Source organism: Amphiura filiformis, chromosome 4, assembly GCF_039555335.1.
Source record: "Amphiura filiformis chromosome 4, Afil_fr2py, whole genome shotgun sequence".
Taxonomy (NCBI): Eukaryota; Metazoa; Echinodermata; class Ophiuroidea; order Amphilepidida; family Amphiuridae; genus Amphiura; species Amphiura filiformis.
The window spans coordinates 70,004,609-70,025,642 of NC_092631.1; the positions used below are offsets into that span (position 1 = coordinate 70,004,609).

General features: G+C 36.9%; 1 protein-coding gene across 3 annotated transcripts; it reads left to right on the plus strand.

Moving 5' to 3' along the window:
- The first annotated feature begins 1,382 nt into the window (after positions 1-1,382).
- On the plus strand, positions 1,383-19,361 carry LOC140151317 (uncharacterized). 3 transcript variants are annotated; one of them, XM_072173614.1, is made up of 5 exons: positions 1,383-1,993; positions 3,394-3,558; positions 4,004-4,157; positions 4,345-4,463; positions 4,692-5,428. In XM_072173614.1, the coding sequence occupies exons 1-4, from the start codon at positions 1,795-1,797 to the stop codon at positions 4,457-4,459; spliced, it is 633 nt and encodes a 210-aa protein (XP_072029715.1). In that variant the 5' UTR covers positions 1,383-1,794; the 3' UTR covers positions 4,460-4,463; positions 4,692-5,428. The 3 variants fall into 3 exon arrangements, with proteins under 3 accessions (XP_072029715.1, XP_072029716.1, XP_072029717.1); XM_072173615.1 differs by lacking the exon at positions 4,345-4,463 and having other exon boundaries at positions 1,387-1,993; XM_072173616.1 differs by lacking the exons at positions 4,345-4,463; positions 4,692-5,428 and adding an exon at positions 18,891-19,361 and having other exon boundaries at positions 1,393-1,993.
- The last annotated feature ends 1,673 nt before the right edge of the window (positions 19,362-21,034 follow it).

The following is a 21,034-nucleotide window of genomic DNA, read 5'->3' on the forward strand; positions in this document are numbered from 1 at the left end:
GAGGGTTGGTGGGTGTGAAAAGAACAATATTATACAGTTACCCTATCAACAAGTTTTGTGAATCAATCTCATTCAATCACAAAAGTATCCGTGGTAAATACCGTGTTCCATAAAACTATCATCAATTAAATTAATGCTTATTAATATAGGGTATGTAAATAACTGAACGATAGGGGAAACAGAACGAATTACGCCTTGGTGTGCACGGGGATGTATAAGTTATTACGTTTACCACTACGAAATTTCTATCAATTTTGGAACTTAACAATAATTATGAGATACGTGATGTCGTATATTTTCATAAAGTACCATTTCCAATGTTATTCGATACTAATGAATTTTATTCGACAGACTTATCATTTCTTTGATCACAAGTGTGATTATAGTGAAATGGCTTGTTCCTTCCAAATGCAACAATGGATCCTCTTGAAATGATCAAATGAAACTGTATAGTTTCATGACATGTCGTAACATTCAGTTAATCTATAAGTTGGGTGGAATTTACATGTGTTGCATTTTGATGAAAGAGCCTTGAACATAAAGAAACTGGTGGGTGTAACAATACTTGTGATACAGCCTGGACACCTGCTTACTGTTTATAAGTAGTTTTAAATATACGATAATAGAATTGAGATAAAAGTACCAACAATTTGATACATTTTCATCAAAATTGGAGCATTTAATCTATTTTAGCATCTGTGGATCTTCAAATTTAACCATGACCTTGTCTGAATCCTTATGATCAGAACACCATTTTAGTATGGGTTAAAACAATTACACAGTTTTGAAATTGCCCTTGTATAAACGTTGACCTTGGAAATCTGGGTAATTTCCCAGGATCTCATTTTGTACCACCTATAGAATAACAATCAGCGAAGAAAAACACTTTAACCAGCAATATCATTTAAAAATTGCTCCAAAAATTGCTCCAATAAATTAGCACCCGGTAGGGGACAGGGCATGAAGAATAAGGGAAATTATGGGGTAAAAAGTAAAAAAGTGAAAGTATGCAATGGGTGACGGACTGTCTATAAGTATAAATATGGAAGATGGGCTATCGAAAATAGAATCCCATTTTCGTTACCATGTAGATATTGTCACTGTATTGTTGAAGGTCGAACGGAGATCGAGTCTTTCAATGGTGTGTAAACTCAGGGACAATAAGACCACATTCCTGTTTTTCATAAAAAGAGATAAAATTGATTTTATTCCTAGTTCTAATGAAAATAGACTAATGGTGTAAGCTGGTGTAGATTCTTTTGATATAATTATATTTTCAAACAGTTGAATACATCACATTATTATCGGTCGATTTAAAAACTTTTCGGTGGAATTATAGTTAAACGTACGTATGTGTTGAAAGAACACGAATATCGTATCTTAGGTAATTGAAAACAAAAAACTGACAACAAATTGAATTTTCGTGTGTTGGAAACGTCAAATAGTGTCACGAGCATGCGCAGATCGTGTCATCGTGTTAAAACGTGTCATTACAGCTAATGAATGGAAACGCTAGTCGTATCTCATATCTTTCAGGTGATGTGCTTAGCCTAAGTCGCTCGGCCTATCTCGAATAAAATCGCTATGCGTAGCTGTTGAAGAACTAGTGATTCGAACTACTATCACGGCAATTTTGAATACGAAAATACAGGGATAATGACGCTGTGTGGGGTCGCTGTTCATAACAACCAAGTAACTTTAGCTAACTTTGAAAGCACTGTTTTAAAAGAATTCAGTCAATGAGTGACACATTCATCACACTACATGTATATTACAGGTGATAACTAAGTCAAGATGAAGATGAACCTAGTCGTGTTAGTTGCTGGAATTTTCATCATGTTCAACTTTGGTAATTCCGAATCGGTGGACTGCATCGGTGTTTGTAATGAATGTGTTGAGGTTTCGGACACACTAACCCATATGGGCTGTACTAAGCATTGTGAGGAACTCAAGCAGAGAGATAATTGCAAAATGTCGTGTTCAAAGTTAACAGGTAAATGTTTATATTTTCATAACACATATCTATTTTATCTTCTCAATCAAAGATTCCTTTTGGAGCAAAAATATGAACGAAAAAAACACACCAAACAAACATGTTCATCAGCATATTCAGTGGATGTTTGCCCGCAATTAAGACTTAAACATACATTGTACGTGATATCGATTGTTCCACCAATCGGGAGCAAAATTTATTAACCACACATTTTGCTCCATGTGACTCTTGACGCATAGTGAATCATAGTGAAGGCACGAAAGCTGTTTAGGTGCTACATGTATGTTCCGAATTGTTGCGTTGTCCTTACCCCATACATTTCCCATCCATATAAAGCAAGAAAAGGCTCCATACAGAGCAAAGAAGATAATATGTGACCGTCCACGGCGAAACGCTCGTAAAGTCGGCCCCTAGTCATAAGCTTTACAATGATATATCATTTGACTTCAAACGATATCCAGAAGCGGACTTATGGCTTGTTAAACTTTGCTCCTTCAGTAAAAGGGTACATTATTTTGGTGCTACATTATTTCTCTACATTGCTGGTATTAAATATCAAATGGTCATAATTGGCGGTCACTTCAAATCATCCCCAAGTCAACGAGGTTCAGGAATGTCCTCTCATTGTTAATTGTTGGTTAACCCACCACTTGAAGAGGATTTAGCCAAAGCAAACAAAGACTAAAGCTATTTTCTAATTCTATACATAAGTATAAGCTTATTATCCTCTTCAACAATAGGATTAAAGATTGGTGTTTGACTGGACTAAAATGAGAAACATGTAGGACAAACATTAGGTACATTATGAATACAACCTTTATGCACATTTTGCCGACTTTACGAGCGGTTTGAGATGGATGGTCACATGTCATTACGTTTCATAATAATGCATAGAATTTAGACTCTCTTGATATGATAATAATGATATATCTTTACCTGCCACACGATGGATGGGGAAAGAATATGAATTTATCCTGTCCATACCATGAAATGCTCAATGGTGTTCTTGTGTGTGGGAAATACTTTCTATCGCAAATTATGACACATATGTTTACATCACACAATGAAAAAAATCAACTCATTGGATACTGTAATTTGCTAAAATCAATGGGACGAATTCAAGAACCTAATTTTTTACCATATTTGCAGCATACCTTCAATCCAAATGGTGACTGGGGCGAAAGTGCTAATTTCAGGAATTCCATTGGTATCATTGAATGCCATTTTCAGCACTATCTTCTAAGATTATGATATCATTATTGGATCCCAATTTTTGCATTTGTGAAGTATCTCATTGAAATAATGGCCTCGTCGTTGTTGCCGTTATTTATCTATCATGTCTATACAAGTTGGAATCATCTTGAATAATTTGAATGAACCATTGACTTTTGTCTTTTCAGCGCCGAACAAAGGCAGTCTCTCCCTTGAAGAGGAGATTAATGCAATAAACTCGAGAATATCAAAATTGATCGAAAGCGGTGATTATTCGGCCATTTATGAAGAGTTATTCGCCGACGATTGTACAATTGTGGTCAATGGACAAGCACCTGTATTTGGTAAAGAAGGTAAACATTTAAATTACGTGATGTCTCATTCTTGAAATAATCAAATTGATTATACTCTAAGAATACCGACTCAAAAGTGGGCCATGTGTAAAGCTATGATATATCCGCCATTTTGTTTGCCACTCAAAGAATCTCTGGGTACACTCTCCGTCGATAGTTGTCGAACTATATACATCGTGTATAGCATGAGTCATTAAATTTGGCATATTTCTAAGAAACTGCTCATTTTGTCAGAAATCTGCTGTGCTTGTTGGCATCATTTCCTTTCTCTAAAAGTGTATACTTTTATGAACTTCATCATTACTTTTAAAGATATAAAAACAATGTCTAAAATTTCCTACTTAGAGTGACCCTGCCTGTCCACTTTGATTCTCAAAACTCTTAAATTCTTAAACTCTCATAAACAAATGGCATCATAATTATTATGTTTTGGTGGGTTTTGCAGAAATTGTGCAGCAATTCATCGATTTTTTAAAAAGTAATCCCAGTGCTAATCGGGCGTCATACACTCCTAGTGCTTTCGGTGAGAATAACGGAAAGGTTTGGGAATCTGGCATCGCAAATGTCTACCATGACGATGCCGTCATTGGCTCAGTTCGGTAAGCTTCAGGGTATGCCTATTAAAGTACGAAAATAAATAGATAATATTGTTCAAACCGTCTCAAAAGTTAAGTCTTAGTAATAGGAAATCTTCCCCACTCTGCATTTCTCCGATGAAGGCACAAGATGATCAACCTTACTTGATCCTAGTATTTTTATATTTGGCTCCCTTTTTTATTCTAAAAGAATGGGGAATATTAACGAATGCACGTATAGTAGCAGTGGAGTGGAGTGGAGGCAAGTTGAGTGGAGTGGAATGATGTTGATGATAAATATGATGGGGTCTGTATTTACCAGATAAAAAGGTAGGACCTGTTATTAGGAGGGTGAGAAATATATAGATCTAGCGGTATTGGAGTCAAATTCACCTTGTCCGACAACGGTGAAAACCATATTTTTAACTAAACTAGTGTAAAAGATAAATTTCTCAGTAAAGCTAAGTTCTGGTTTTTTTCTCCGACAAATTAAGAAGGACAGTGACAGGACTTGCGCTTTGTTTTTCCATGGGATATTTTGTGTTTGTCTTTTTGCAGATACATGTTTGTTTACAAGCGAGTCAATGGTACTCTGCTCCGTTTCATCGAGATATTTTTCTAATGAAAACCAACAAAGTTCATCCTCTGTCTCATTCTGCAGACGAGTCGTAATCTGATATTTTGGTTGGTGGGTGCTGTATACATTGTGGGATTGTTGAGAATCAACCTCTTCTTTTAGCCCATGATGTTTCGTATTCTTTAAATTATTATAGACATAACTTTTAAGCGAGTATCAACTGAAAACTAACAATTCATCAACTTTCTCTTGATAATGAGGAGAGTATAATAATTATGTGGGTTTGTAAAGATATCATTAAAATTCACTACCTGGAACATTAACACATATTGCTTGTTTGACAAAACATGGCATAGTAATTAAAAAGGTTTTACATGATAATTGATTATGTTTGAAGCTATACTGCACTTTTCCCGCAAACAGATGTCCTTAAACTTCTCCATAGTTAAAATCGTTATATCATTATGATTATATCAGGAAGACAACATAGGTAGTTGGCAGAAAAAACATCCAAAAACATTACAACTAAATCTTTTCAGTGATACAAAGTAGTAATGTATTTATTACCCAATGTAATATTAATTTAGTAGTAAAGTATGCTTCAATAAGATGTCCTCACATAATACCAGACGTTCGTTGCCTTGCCTCGTTGCATGCTGCAAATTCTACTTTGACAAACCATCAAAATGTTATTACCTGATGAATTTTATGATGTTATTTGATGTTGGGTATCAACGTAAGCATATTGTTTTGTGCATCTGCTCATACATGTACCAAAAAACAATTTTTAAGGGTTTGCGTGATTTTGTTCATCAAAAAGGATATTATATGCAAAACTAATTTTGATGAAACTGGTCTCAAATTATATATTTGTGTGTTGCAAGAAATCAGAAAAAGGATAGTTTTAACTATCTTGGGTGCTTTCTAATCCGGGTAACATATAACAATTTGTCAAGGTCAAATTGATTCAATACCGTATATAACTCGATGCCAGGTATTGTCGATTTTGATGTGTTACTGATTAACGAATCATCCTTCATAGCACAAACTATTATGTTTCTGATTTATCATGGAAAGGCCAATGATTTGGGACCATTTTCAACAAAATCGGAGCATTTTTGAATTTTCCTTCATGTGATGCCAAAATTAGACCTATGACGTCAAAATGTTACATTTTTGCTCATAACTCCATAACCGTACATCGTAGATAGGTCTTCTGTAAAAAGGTTTCTGAATCCTTTTCCCACCAAATAAGGGTGCTGTTGAAATGCCTCCATAGCCTATAATTAGGGATGTCCACTGTCAACACATTTGCTGCTAGAACAGTTTCCAACTCAGTGTGTGTTTGCACTAACCCATACATTGTCTATGCAAACAAATCCACATATACTAAGTCCCAGACCTGATAAAAGGTAACAGTATACTTGTGGTCCAATTTATAGGCCTAAAACACGGTGTTTCAATAAATTCCTTTTTTCACTAGAAAACTTTAACCAAACTCTTTCTTGATTGGGCAGTAAATAGGGAGGACCTTCTTTTATCAAGGGATCAACTTTTGTAAAAGAAAAAAATCAAAGAGATGAGAGCTACAACAGGTTGAAGTGACAGCATTTTGTGCATCAGGTGTTGAAATGCAATTATCTCCGAATTTGGATTGATTCAGACATGCAAACTTACATACGGTACTTATAAAATTTAACTATTTTTGAAGACAAAATGTGCAAGTGTTAAGAAATTGAAGAATGTTTAAGCCTACCAATTTCAGATACACTACCCATCATGTCTTCCATGCACACACAGTCTAAAGCTCAGTGTAAAAAGATAACCTTTGAGTTGGAGCAAATTTCTCAAAAGGAATAGTGATTAAATTTACCAAACTTATGTCATGATTTTTGAAGATAAAATGTGCTGATCTTAAAAGATTGAACGATGTTTAAGACTGTCACTATTCATTTAAAGTAATGCACTTATTGTTCAGCTCCTCTATGGATATATTTTCCATGGCAGCCATCTAGGATCATGCTCAGGGTTCCACCAAACAAACCATGGGTTTTGAGGTCTTATATTTTTGGCGCGCTTACACATGACTTTGTGTAAAGCGTTAATATGCAGAATCATTTTGTTCGAAATAATAGTATCACTTTATGAATTGGCAAATCGATTCGGCATCATATGAACAATGCGTTACATGATCTTCATGTTTATATCAGTTCGGGGGCACTCATAATTCACGAACGTCTCTGATATCAAATACTCTTGAAGCTTCATGTCACATAACAGTATCATATTTCAGAGACGTCTCATAAATCACATACTCCCTAGTTTCAAAACCCAGTCGCAAACGATATTAGTAATTTTGGTGAACGTGCCAGCGTAGTGGGAATAACTTTGTGTGTAGGTCTTATCAGGGTTGTATATAGCTAGTTTGAATCTTGCCCCCCCAATTTTACACTCCCCCAGGGCTCATAATTATTGCACAGCATGAGAGATTTCACAAAAAGTGCGCCCTCAATTTTGATCAAAGTCCAGTTTTTCACATGTACACAAAGTTTGCCCATACATACTGCAGTTACTGTCCGTTTTCCTATACACAATACACAGTGCTCTTTCCCATTGACGCGTGACCTTTACAAATAGCCCTACGTTAACAGTATGGGGATATGACTAGTTAACGTCGCTGTGTGAAAAATAACCGGCCAATATTAAAAGTACTCTTCTAAAGTTCTAGAAAATATAGTTTTTTAACATGTCCTAAATTTTAGCTAATTTAGATGTTTGGAAATATTCGTACTTTGGTGTTTTAGTTAATGTTATAGGTAATAGTACATTGCCTAGTTAACGTCGCTGTGTGAAAAATAACCGGCCAATATTAAAAGTACTCTTCTAAAATTCTAGACAATATAGTTTTGTAACATGTCCTAAATTTTTAGCAAATTTAGATGTTTGGAAATACTCGTACTTTGGTGTTTTAGGAAGGATATGTAAACGACAGATAACACCAAAAATATGAAGAAATTATTTCTAAACCGTGTTAAGTCAAAAATCATTATGTTGCTCATTTTCAAGAATGCTGGTTTACAAAAAGCACGACATTGTCTGATTTCGTGAACAAAGCCACACATAACATTGTTTCCTTTCGTTTCCTTTATAATCGGTTACCCAACTGAAGCTATGAATACCAGCTTTATTGCGATATCGCACATGAAAACAGTCACTTGTGCACAACCAGAGAAGATCCGATTTAATCAGTTGAGCTGTTTCAATGAGTGTTATCTTGGTTTAATAGCTTTTATTACCCCATTAAATGGGGTTAACGGGTTATGCCATTTTAAATCGACTTTCGAAAAGTTTTTTGATACATTCATTGATTTCTCAAAAAGTAAAAATCGCAGTTTAACAAATAACGGTTCAAATGAAAGCCATTATTGGGGGCTAATTGTTGTATCACTATGATAGGCCTGACACCAATATAAACACTTGTTTTGGTGACCCAAGTTCATGGTCATTTCTGCTCACGCACTTTTTTACAGATGGCCTGGAATTTCATATTTCGGTTTCAGCGATTGCCCGAAAAAGGTGGTATGTTTTTGAAAAGCGTTTCCGCTTGGAATGTAGATAGTTATTGTTGCTATTACTCTTCGCGATTTTAATTTATGCCCTCTTTAGCCGACAATTTTCAATGCATTTTACACAATAGATACGTCGCTTGCATAAATACCGCTATTTTTAACTGTATCGTTTTTGTTAACCAACATAACATCAAAAAGAGTTCTCAAGACTTTGATGAGACCATAGATACCAAATCGGACTACATGTGATGAACAGATTTTACACTAGAATCAAAAGAACCAGCGTAGGCCCTCTCAAAATGTACTTTTTAAAAATATCGCGTTGTGATAAAATTACTGCCTTTTCCTTGTTTTTTATAACAAGGAAAAGCTTTACTACCTCAAACTTCAAACGTAGTGCTGTCTCAGTGTCCGTTACTGGTTAGTATTATTCCGATTAAGCGATTTTCATGATTTAGGCCTACTTAGCCTACATTTGAGCAACTATTTGCCCACACCGTGTACGAATATATTCCAAATATGGCGCTGCATTCAGTATCACACTAAACGACAAGGTTATACTAAGATGTGTAAGACTTTCTGACACTATATTCACGGTTGTTCTAATGGCTATTCAAACTTATGACAAATTTGGCTGGTTTGCGTTGTTCAATCCCACTTCACCTAGTCTTGGTACCAGCCGGTTTGTGCTCCTCCGTCACTAACGGTGACGGAGGAGCACAAACCGGCTGGTACCGAGACTACATTTCACCCTGATGTGACAGTGACGTCACATCCGGGGTCACGTCAGTATAAAGCTGGTTTCCACAGAGGAGTAAGATAGCTTACTCCTCTGTGCTGGTTTCATACTACCATGCCGGTTGCAATGAGCGGCGTGGCGCACGCGCATTGCAGACAAACGGACACAATCAAGACTTGTCATTGGTTGAAACGCTCTGCCGCTTGCCGGGTGTTCGTGATCGCGCGCCATTATCGTGATGATCGGGGATTCCTTTTTTGTGATGAAGGCACCAGCCGAAATGTCCGTATTTCAGAATGCAATGAACATAACTTTGTACTCCCCCGGGGAGATGATGTATTTTGCGACACTCATGGCGGGAAAGAGATATGAAACGAATTTTATTAGGCGCAGCATCACTCGCTGAGTTCGATGGCGCTGGTGTACATACGCACGCGCTTAAAGACACCGCATAGATGCGCGAGCGAAACAGCTGTTCACAACGCGTTGACATCACTGCCACATCAGGGTGAAAAATGGTATAGGTAATAGATGACTATGAAACCTCAAACTCGCCCCTCGATAAAGGTTGGCAATTGAAGCAGGCCTCAGTTTAGCGAACTTTGTCTAGTTTAAGGCGATGCGAGTGCAAGCGCCGCTCAGACTGTGAAGGTTTCTGGATACCGAATATGGGTTTAGATTAGGCCTATATCATGTCCTCTAGGCCATATCATTTATTTTTGGAAAGGAAAGTCTAATCTCGGAGCCTATTCAATTGAGAAGGGACTGGATTTTGTCATAATAATATAAAATTAATACTTAATGCCTCGCGATTTTTTTGATATCCAGCCATAGTATTTTAATTGATTAAACTGAACATAAAGCTATATCTTTACTAGCTTCATGCACTAATTTGCAGACCCTCCCGGCCTTCTACATGTAGTGAGTACCACATTAGATTGTGTTTACAAGAAATAATAAGCGCTGCCTCCTCGAAATTTCTTATGCCATCAGCTTTGATGATTAAATATTATCTACAACTCGGCACCTGTGTTCAAGGCCTTTCTTTTATCTATTGACCTCAAAAGAAAGGATTAGAATGATCAGAATGCCGTCCCTGACCCCTTTCCACACATTAATAATGAGTCGGTAAAGGAACGTGCTACCGTTATACTTCAATGAGTACGTATGGCTACTACGCAGTTCAATGGCCTTATTGTGATCTGGCGGGAGTTTTAAAAGCACGGTCCCTGACTGCGTGGGCATATTTCCGGACAAGGAACAATAGAGACCAATTGCCTGGCAATGACGTCACATGTAATCCCAGTCTATAGTGTGATTAGAACATTATAGGCTGGTGGTCACTATAGTACGATCAGTACGAAAAGTCCAATGCGATTATTAATGTATTTTCTAAAATTAAAAGAACCACTTTTTAGCGGGAATTTTTGTAAGTTACACAGCTGAAGTTGTGAAAGGGTTGAAAGACTACAATATTACGGCTTAAACAAGAATTTCTTTGTTTGGTCGTTATTCCTATAGACTCATCCCTTAAGTCCTGCAAAGGTCGAGATGAATTCTACTGTAGACATGACTGCATCATGACACAAATCAGCATCTGAAATAAATCTGTACGATTTTGTAATTTTTGGATCCAGATGTTAATCCCCTCAAACAGTTTTAACACAGCGCTCACAATATGTCTCTTATTTTAAATTTGATAGATTTTGTCCTCTAAAATTTCGGCTTGGTAGGTTCTCTGAGTATTTTTAAATAAATTGATCAAAATAAAGCGAAATTATCTGATTTGAATTCCCCAAGAAATCTCTCTGAGCCCCTTTAATCACCGTTTGTTTATACATGCAAACCAATATTATGAAAATTAATATGCCCAAAATTTTGAAGATTGACAACACGTGATCAAAACATTTACATGATTTATGTCAGGCAGAATTCAGCACTTTGTCATTGGGGCGGGGTTGTTACATACTTTTTGAAATGATTATTTGAAATGCGCAGTGCTTGATCCGTGGCTACATAGACCGTGAAGAGATGGACGGTGGTCTGGATCGTAATTCTATAGAAATTTCACATTATGCTGAGACCATGATCGTCTCGCTCGCACCTGTTGGATTAGCGTGTTTGAAAGAAGCGGCATTCAATCGAAGTACACACGTTGTCTCTGACACAGTTACGACTGCAATGTAAACTCTGTTGTCACAAAACAATTATAGTTAAAAGAATTGAAACGGTAAAAAACGCTTATTTGCTGCAGTTTCAAGTTAATTAAATAAATACGTATATTCACCGTTTCCGATTTATCTAACACTACCTGTTACTCTGGCATTGAATGAGTTTCAGTTTGCGTTATATAAGCCTTTGTCTCAACGTCGTGCTTGCACGGATGCTCAGAGCACAAAATTCCATTGGTTTGCGACTGATTATGCAATTGAGTGGACGAGAGTTGGGTTATTGACCTTTTGTACGGTAAATCGATTCGATGGCAGGTTTGAAGACTATCTTTAATTGAAACCGAGGCGCAATTGCTAATTTCCACAATGTCATTGAAATCATTGAATGTCATTTTCAGCATTTTTGAAGTACCGTATCTTGTAACATGATGATCATCTTTATATCCCATTTCACACATTTGTGAAGTATCTATTTGAAATAATGATAGCATCGTTTCGGATATTTATGTATATACAACTTTATGTATATACAGGGTGTCCCAGAAAAAATTACCGGGCAAATGAATTTGGACGTACGTAGCCCATCTTATTCTGCATCTTATACTCCAATTTTACTGGAATCGGTTGACTGATCGTGAAGAAATGAGCGATTACACAACGCATGTGTCAATTCACTTCATTCCAAGTTTGAAAGAAAGCTCATTCAACACAATGTTTACTAGTGGTTAAATTGGCAATGGGCTTCATATTTTGTTCTATGAAATCCTTTTCGTTCTTTTTAAACAACCAGTTTCTTGTAAAACATTTAATTTTGTTCAAATTTGAAAACCTGCACGATATTGAAAATAAAAGCATGCATGTAAGATGCTGCTCGGTATTTGTAAATATCTTTTTTCGTTAATGTTGATATAAATGTTGCATAAAGAATTACTACATAAAGAATTGCAGCTGGCTTAAAAATTTCTCACACACATTAATGTTTTCAGAATATTTCCAAGAAATTGTAATGCAAAGTTTAAATCTTTTAAAACTTCAACATTAATGTTGCATGGTATCAAAAATCACACGTAAAGCTGTAAGCACTTCATCATTGTCATTCTTGGCTCAAGTTTTCTTTGTAAAGTATATTTGCACAACCTATAAAGAATAGGTTGGAGAGCTTCCAATTGCAGAAATCAAAGTTTTCTCGGACAAACTGTTATTCATCTTTAGTGAAAGCATGAATGGCATAACACCTTCGGATTTTAATGGATAAAGTGGACTAAATTTTATGAGATACACAAACTTTAGGAAGCGGTGAGCGCGTATGAAAAAAAGCGCCTGTTGATCAAACTTGGAATGAACTGCATTGATGCACGCATTATGCAATCGTTCATTTCTTCGGAACCAGTCAACCGAATCAAATACAATTTTCGTATGTGATGCACAACAAAATAGGCTATGCGCTTCATTTTGATTTTTTTGATTCTGATGTCTATTTCTTGACTTACGTTCAATTTTATTCACTCGGTAATTTTTTCTGGGACACCCTGTACAACTGTACTTTTTTCAGCACCGGACAAAGGCAGTCTCTCCCTTGAAGATGAGATTAGTGCAATTCATGCGAGAATGTCAGAATTGATCGAAAGCGGTGATATTTCAGGCATTATTGACGAGTTCGAATTGTGGTCAATGGACTAGCACCTGGATTTGGTAAAGAAGGTAAGCATTTAAATTACGTGACGCCTCAGTTTTGAAATAATCAAATAGGTTATCTTCAAAGAGTACCGACTCAAAAGTTCCCCGTGGTAACACTATGGTATAAAATCCACCATTTTAGTTTGGGTCATGGAGGGCAAATAGCATACCTCCGGCGTTTTTCGGCTCAATGCGTGCAGAACGCAAAAAACAAAGCATTCTGAATCGAAGTATACGCACAGTAGCGCCGTTAGCTACATGAAGGGTGGGGGGGGTAGGTCCTTGCCGATCTTACATGAAGTGTATTATATGTATCGCATGCAGGTCGCACCAAGTGCATCTCTCAAATGCGCCAAGTATTCGATGTCGCACTCACATGACAACGATTGCCTCGAGCGCATTCCGAGTGAAACCGAATACCATATGAATTTGTAAGTGCTCTTTAAGCAAAGTCATTGTTCATTGAATTTACAACCGTATGAAAAAACAGGCGAAACTATATAGTAACTTTTCGCACAAGATTTGCAATTTTAAGAGAATTGGCCATTGCTCATTGAATGAAGCTAGTATATGGACAATATAAGTGTTCTCTTTCATCTAATGACATAAAATCTGAAAAATATTGTAAGGATCACTTGAGGTTTTGACTTTTAAAACCTACATTTTGGTCAAAAATTGTGCTTGAATGGGTCATTTTGAAGATTGACAACACGTGATCAAAACATTTACATGATTTATGTCAGGCAGAATTCAGCACTTTGTCATTGGGGCGGGGTTGTTACATACTTTTTGAAATGATTATTTGAAATGCGCAGTGCTTGATCCGTGGCTACATAGACCGTGAAGAGATGGACGGTGGTCTGGATCGTAATTCTATAGAAATTTCACATTATGCTGAGACCATGATCGTCTCGCTCGCACCTGTTGGATTAGCGTGTTTGAAAGAAGCGGCATTCAATCGAAGTACACACGTTGTCTCTGACACAGTTACGACTGCAATGTAAACTCTGTTGTCACAAAACAATTATAGTTAAAAGAATTGAAATAATAAAAAACGCTTATTTGCTGCAGTTTCAAGTTAATTAAATAAATACGTATATTCACCGTTTCCGATTTATCTAACACTACCTGTTACTCTGGCATTGAATGAGTTTCAGTTTGCGTTATATAAGCCTTTGTCTCAACGTCGTGCTTGCACGGATGCTCAGAGCACAAAATTCCATTGGTTTGCGACTGATTATGCAATTGAGTGGACGAGAGTTGGGTTATTGACCTTTTGTACGGTAAATCGATTCGATGGCAGGTTTGAAGACTATCTTGCCTTTGTGTTTAGGCGAGACGATCATAGCTTCAAAGGATATGCCGCAGATGACCGTCCATGTCTTCACGGTCTATGGTGGCTACCACCGTTTACACATCGTTTTACACCATTGTAGTAGTCACCACCATTGTCAAAATCAAGGTAAGTGCGACCGACACTGTTAGTAAGTGCAGACGCGTCTTGTACTATTTTCAGCCACTTCAAATAGCGTTTTATGAACCAACATTTCCAGAATTTTAATAGTTACTAATAGAGAGTTTGCAAAATGAAGTTACTGGAACTTTAACGGCAACTTCAAAAATATTGATTGGATTTCTTGCTCAAATTCACTTCAACGCGAACGTCAGATTGGTTTCTGTACCAACAGCGTCTTGTTGCTTAAACTCGGGACATGTGTATCAATGTGCGTTCAAAAGAAGGGCATGTGTAAGAGCTTGTTACCAACTACATCCAAATGTCTCTCTTTGTTTAGTCAAATGGTTATTAGTCCCACTTCAAGACAAAAGACTCTACCTTAAGAGCTTCGTTTGAGTAAACATGAATGAACTCGCGATACCACTCAACATGGATTATGTCGGGACCCAGCGTTAATCTCCTTATCATATTATTTTGAAACTAGCTAGGCCCTATACGTTTCAATTAATATTCTTACGATAGTTATAGGCCTATATATATATAATATTATTTAATAAAGGCTCGTCAGCTTTGTCAATTCCATATTCCAATTTACTTCGCAAAGCCTAATGAAATACATATTCTTTATTTCTTTCCCCTCCTTCTGAATCTCTCTCCCCCTTCCCCTCCTGTTTCCCCTTCCCTACATTCTCCTTATTTTTCCCTCCTTCTCCCCTCTATCTGTACTCGCTCTCTCAAACTTGACCCTCCTATAATTACCCACTCGCACTCCTGTTTCCCCCTCCCCAGTGATTTTGTCAGGGTTTTTCTGTTAGGAGGGCGTGGACCGATTCTCAAAGGGAAACGTTTTTACAAAAATGGGCTTAAAATGGCAGAAAAAGGCCTAAAAGCGTAAAAATATCACGGCGGCCAGCATCCAAAAGGGAAGGGTCAAGAAGAAAGAGAAGATGTCCCACGGGGGGCCCCCCCCCCCCCCTTGGCTACCAGCAAAGCACCTCCCTGTCCACTTCCAATGCCCTCCCTCTCCTCCTCCCTACCCCCCCTCTCTCTCTCTCTCTTACCAGGCACAACCTATGACATGTTATATATAAAATGTTATGCACCTGCTTTACTCTTCCAGAAGTATCGTACACTGCTGGCTCAAGTAAAACCAGACCATTTTACGGGAACTTAATCCCCTTGGCGTTGAAGTCAAGCCAAAAACTTGGTTCCGCAAGCTGATTTGGTGTACGTCATGAGCACACACAAAATTATATATCAAGTGTGACGTTTGGAACAAAATTTATTTTGATTTAATTCAATCAGTAATTTTCAGCAACATGTAGCATGTTTTTTACCCAAACCAAATTAGATTTCCAATAATTGGTCTATTAACTAGATAATACATAAGTGGTAATTATGTAGTCTATGAGGAAATAGGCAAACTATTGTTCTAAACTATGACGTATTTCATCATAATTTACGGCACACTATAGATTCTCGCGTTAACTTTAACTTCAAGCGGCTTTAATGGCAGAGTGGTTTTGAATACATAATCCTCTATAATCCTCTAGACGTTAAAGTTAAAGTTAAAGTAACTTCATTCCGCAAGGTCTCTAATGAATCGTACTTGACAGATAGCGTTATAGGTGTGATAAGATAAGTAGGTAAGTGGGAAGGCCTGTTTCTTCCAAATGCAACATTGGATCTTCTTGAAATGACCAGACATAGTTTTATGACCTGCCGTAACATTAATCTACAGATTAGTGGGATATTGCATGTGTTGCATTTTGATGAAAGAACCTTGCATATAAAGAATACTTTTGATACAGTCTGGATACCAATCAGCTGCAGAAGATCTGAAACTCTGAATTTGCGTTGGCCTATTACTTTGCTGTATTTTTGTATTCGTTGTGGAATTCACAACAACCAAGTAGATTTAAAGAAGCTGTTTATAAAAAATTACATTAATCACACTTTATTCCAGGTGATAACTCAGTCAAGATGAAGATAAATCTAGCCGTCTTAGTTACTGGTATTTTCATCATTTTTGCAACTCTGTAAACTCCGAATCGGTGGACTGTATCGCTCTCTGTAATGAATGTGTTCAGATTTCAGACACAGTAACCCATATGGGCTGCACTAAGCATTGCGAGAAACACAAGCAGAATGATAATGACAAAATGTCGTGTTCAAAATTAACAGGTAAACATTTCTTTATTGTTACCTATTCTAGTTTCTAAGAGGTAGGGAGTTCCATTCTATGATTGTCTGATGAAAGAAACTATATTTTTGTAGGTCTTTATGTAAGGTATGGTATTGACGAGTTTTAATTGTCTGTGTTTGAACATTTGAACATAATCAGGAACGGGTAATGCAATTTCACCATTTTGAATTTTTTTTACATTGTTGTTAATCTATGTTGCCTTCTTCGCTGCTCAAGGGAAGGCCACTCCAGATTTTCTTCGGTAATTGATAGATACAAACCGAGCTGCCCTGCGCTGTATTGTCGCACTTCTTTGGATGTCGGATACTGTAATTCGCCTGTAACAATGGAACGAATTCAAGAACCTTCATTTTTGACCATATTTGCAACATATCTTCACCCTTAATTGAAACCGAGGCGCAATTGCTAATTTCCACAATGTCATTGAAATCATTGAATGTCATTTTCAGCATTTTTGAAGTACCGTATCTTGTAACATGATGATCATCTTTATATCCCATTTCACACATTTGTGAAGTATCTATTTGAAATAATGATAGCATCGTTTCGGATATTTATGTATACAACTTTATGTATATACAACTGTACTTTTTTCAGCACCGGACAAAGGCAGTCTCTCCCTTGAAGACGAGATTAGTGCAATTCATGCGAGAATGTCAGAATTGATCGAAAGCGGTGATATTTCAGGCATTATTGACGAGTTCGAATTGTGGTCAATGGACTAGCACCTGGATTTGGTAAAGAAGGTAAGCATTTAAATTACGTGACGCCTCAGTTTTGAAATAATCAAATAGGTTATCTTCAAAGAGTACCGACTCAAAAGTTCCCCGTGGTAACACTATGGTATAAAATCCACCATTTTAGTTTGGGTCATGGAGGGCAAATAGCATACCTCCGGCGTTTTTCGGCTCAATGCGTGCAGAACGCAAAAAACAAAGCATTCTGAATCGAAGTATACGCACAGTAGCGCCGTTAGCTACATGAAGGGTGGGGGGGAGGTCCTTGCCGATCTTACATGAAGTGTATTATATGTATCGCATGCAGGTCGCACCAAGTGCATCTCTCAAATGCGCCAAGTATTCGATGTCGCACTCACATGACAACGATTGCCTCGAGCGCATTCCGAGTGAAACCGAATACCATATGAATTTGTAAGTGCTCTTTAAGCAAAGTCATTGTTCATTGAATTTACAACCGTATGAAAAAACAGGCGAAACTATATAGTAACTTTTCGCACAAGATTTGCAATTTTAAGAGAATTGGCCATTGCTCATGGAATTAAGCTAGTATATGGACAATATAAGTGTTCTCTTTCATCTAATGACATAAAATCTGAAAAATATTGTAAGGATCACTTGAGGTTTTGACTTTTAAAACCTACATTTTGGTCAAAAATTGTGCTTGAATGGGTCGTTTTCAACAGATTTACCACATTCGCCTTGCTATAAACATTGAATTGCGTTATCTGTTGACGTAATGAAAAAAGTGTTTTAGGGGTAAGTGTTAGCTTTCGTTCATATAAAAACAAGTTCTGATTGGATGAAGGGAACACGAGTTTTTGACAAAAAATCACAGATGCTTTTTTTTCCACTAGCCACCAGCTAGAAGCTCACACAGCTCTTATGATACTCTGCACTCAACCGTGTAGTGTAAGCAAAAACTGTGTAGAGACAATTCACTGCTTGCCTGGAGGCTCTTGGACGAAATTGTGTACTCAGTGTATCGAAGTGCCTATTTTTGCATTTTTCTCAAAAATTATAGCGCATTGGTGACAAGTAAGATATCTATATTATAGGGGCAAGGACTACAACTACTGCACTGGTAATATTATCTCAGCACAGACAACAGTTGTGGAGTTACAGTCAAAAATGAGGGAAAACCAATATTTGATCAATAAATCAATAACTACTTGCCTTGAGTTGCTGAATTTTCAGTGCAGTAGTTGTAGTCCTTGCCCCTATAATATACATACCTTACTTGTCACCAATGCGCTATAATTTTGAGAAAAATGCAAAAATAGGCACAAAATTGGCCAGGGGTGTTGTACCCCCTTAAGGACCACAAAATCAAACAGAGCTTGAAAAGGCTCACCTAAAAATGTATTCTTAATAATAGGGTGTGATGATTGCTTCTATGTATACATGGTGATAAAAATTTGCTTCATTATCAGACATAATTGATTATTCAAAGGTTAGTGCTAATTAGCTGATTAAATACTTTTAAATAACTGCTTCGGTCATAAATAATCATTATAAACTAGAAAAAATGCAATATCTCTTTATTTGTCACTTTTAAACTAATAGCGCTTCCTGTACAACGTTTTGTGTTTGCTGGGAATATTGTCTTTTTTATCTTTTTGCAGATACATGTATGTTTACAAGCGAGTCAATGGCACTCTGCTCCGTTTCATCGAGATATACTTCTAATGAAAAACAACAAAGTTCATCCTCTGTCTCATTCTGCAGACGAGTCGTAATCTGATATTTTGGTTGGTGGCTGCTGTGGGACTGCGTGGAATCAACCTCTGGTTGCAACCCATGATGTTTCGTGTTCTTTAAATTATTATAGACATATTGTGTAACTACATATTGTATAACTTCTAAACTTCTTACAGATGTAGGAAGACAACATGAATGAAAAATAATGATAATGAACAAGTGTCAACTGCAAACTAACAATTCATCTATCTTTTATTGATAATGAGAAGATGATAATAATTATGCGGGTTTGTAAAGATATCATCAATATTCACCACCTGGAACGGAACATTAACACAAAGTGCTTGTTTGACAAAAATAGCACCGGTAATTAAAAAAGTCGTAAATTTTAAAAAGCAACTTTTACATGATAATTGATTATGTTTGAAGATATATTGCACTTTTTCTGCAAAAGATGTCCTTATACTACTGCATAGTTTAAATCGTTATATCATGCACCTTAATGCTTTTAGTATTTTTTCGAGCGATAGCGAATTCTAACACAGCATTAGCATCATTAAAAGCACCTATATGCTTATAAAACATTGATTTATATACAATCTCTAATTTGTTTAGAATACACCCAACATTAGCAGAATTACAATTACAATTACAATTACAATGCCATTACATTACATTATTAAATTGGGCTTATACTCCAGGCTCATATTTGTATTTGAGGGTTGGTGGGTGTGAAAAGAACAATATTTTACAGTTACCCTATCAACAAGTTTTGTGAATCAATCTCATTCAATCACAATAGTATCCGTGATAAATAAAGTGTTCCATAAAAGGGCCATCAATCAACTTCGGGCTCATCAATATAGGGTATGTCAATCGTAATTATAACTGAACGATAGGGGAAACAGAACGAATTACGCCTTGGTGTGCACAGTCTGTGGTAGTCCGACCATAGACTCTGAATATTCAGAGTCTATGGTCCGATCGGAATATTTGGATAAGGACACCACGTTGAAGCTGAGAAAATTACTCAACACCGATGACATTGTTGAATTACTCGAGTTTGTTTTGACGACGACATACTTTTCATTCAGGGGAGAAATATACATGCAAATATCTGGAGCGGCCATGGGAAGCCCGGTTATCCGATTATCGCGAACATTAATTGGCTGGAACAACGAGCTATAGCCAATGCACCCATCGCTTGTCGTCTAAAATTATGGAAAAGATAATTATGTCGACGATATCCTAGAGATTATACCAAAGGGCACAACGCATGAACTGACAAATCACCTTAACAAAGCGGATCCAACCAACAACATTAAACTTACGAGGAGGAAGCGGAAGGAAAAATACCTTTCCTCGATACACCGATTAATCGGAAAGAAGATGGAACACATCAAACATATGCGCTAAATCAATGTGGATATCCCAACTGGGCATTGAAAAAGTAAAACATCCGATCAGAGATAAGACCAAAGCGAAGAAAAAAGCAAAGGACAAGGACACGGAAATAATTTAGGGCATGGGTGTTATAGCATATGTCCAAGGTGTGTCAGAGACTGCAGCGAGTGTTTCAGAAGCTCAACAAAGATGAAACCATACAATACGCTAAAACCATGAAAATACAACCTCGTGCACCCCAAAGACAAAATAGAATCCACCAAGTTGCGAAAATGCGATTGTGTAGTGTTACGAATCGTACTTGACTCAAGGCCAAAATCACCTTTTACCCGAACTCGTACGAATGCACAACACAAATACACTGTTTCATTAAGCTAACAAAATCTAAGTCTTTAATTGAAAACAAAGTATGATTGGTACTACTTAACAACAATATTGCATATACAATAAAATAATCACAAACAGTTTTATTCTATCAGTACTTAACCAGCGGTTTTAAATTTAATATTTCCGAGTTCCGACTGATTTTGCTTGATCGCATCACATAATATAATCATGACCAATCCAAATTTAGCCAAAATTATACAAATTTCTGCTCATTTAAATGCTTACTTTAGGCGTCTTTGAGTTTTTCTGAGAAATGCATCAAGGGCCCACAACCATA

What these genes read in the sequence shown, in the direction of transcription:
- LOC140151317 (XM_072173614.1), top strand. Translation starts at nt 1,795, where the DNA reads ATGAAGATGAACCTAGTCGTGTTAGTTGCTGGAATTTTCATCATGTTC. An exon ending in ACCTGTATTTGGTAAAGAAG is followed by an intron (nt 3,559 to 4,003) that starts GTAAACATTTAA and finishes TGGGTTTTGCAG; the next exon opens with AAATTGTGCAGCAATTCATC. An exon ending in GCCGTCATTGGCTCAGTTCG is followed by an intron (nt 4,158 to 4,344) that starts GTAAGCTTCAGG and finishes TTATTCTAAAAG; the next exon opens with AATGGGGAATATTAACGAAT.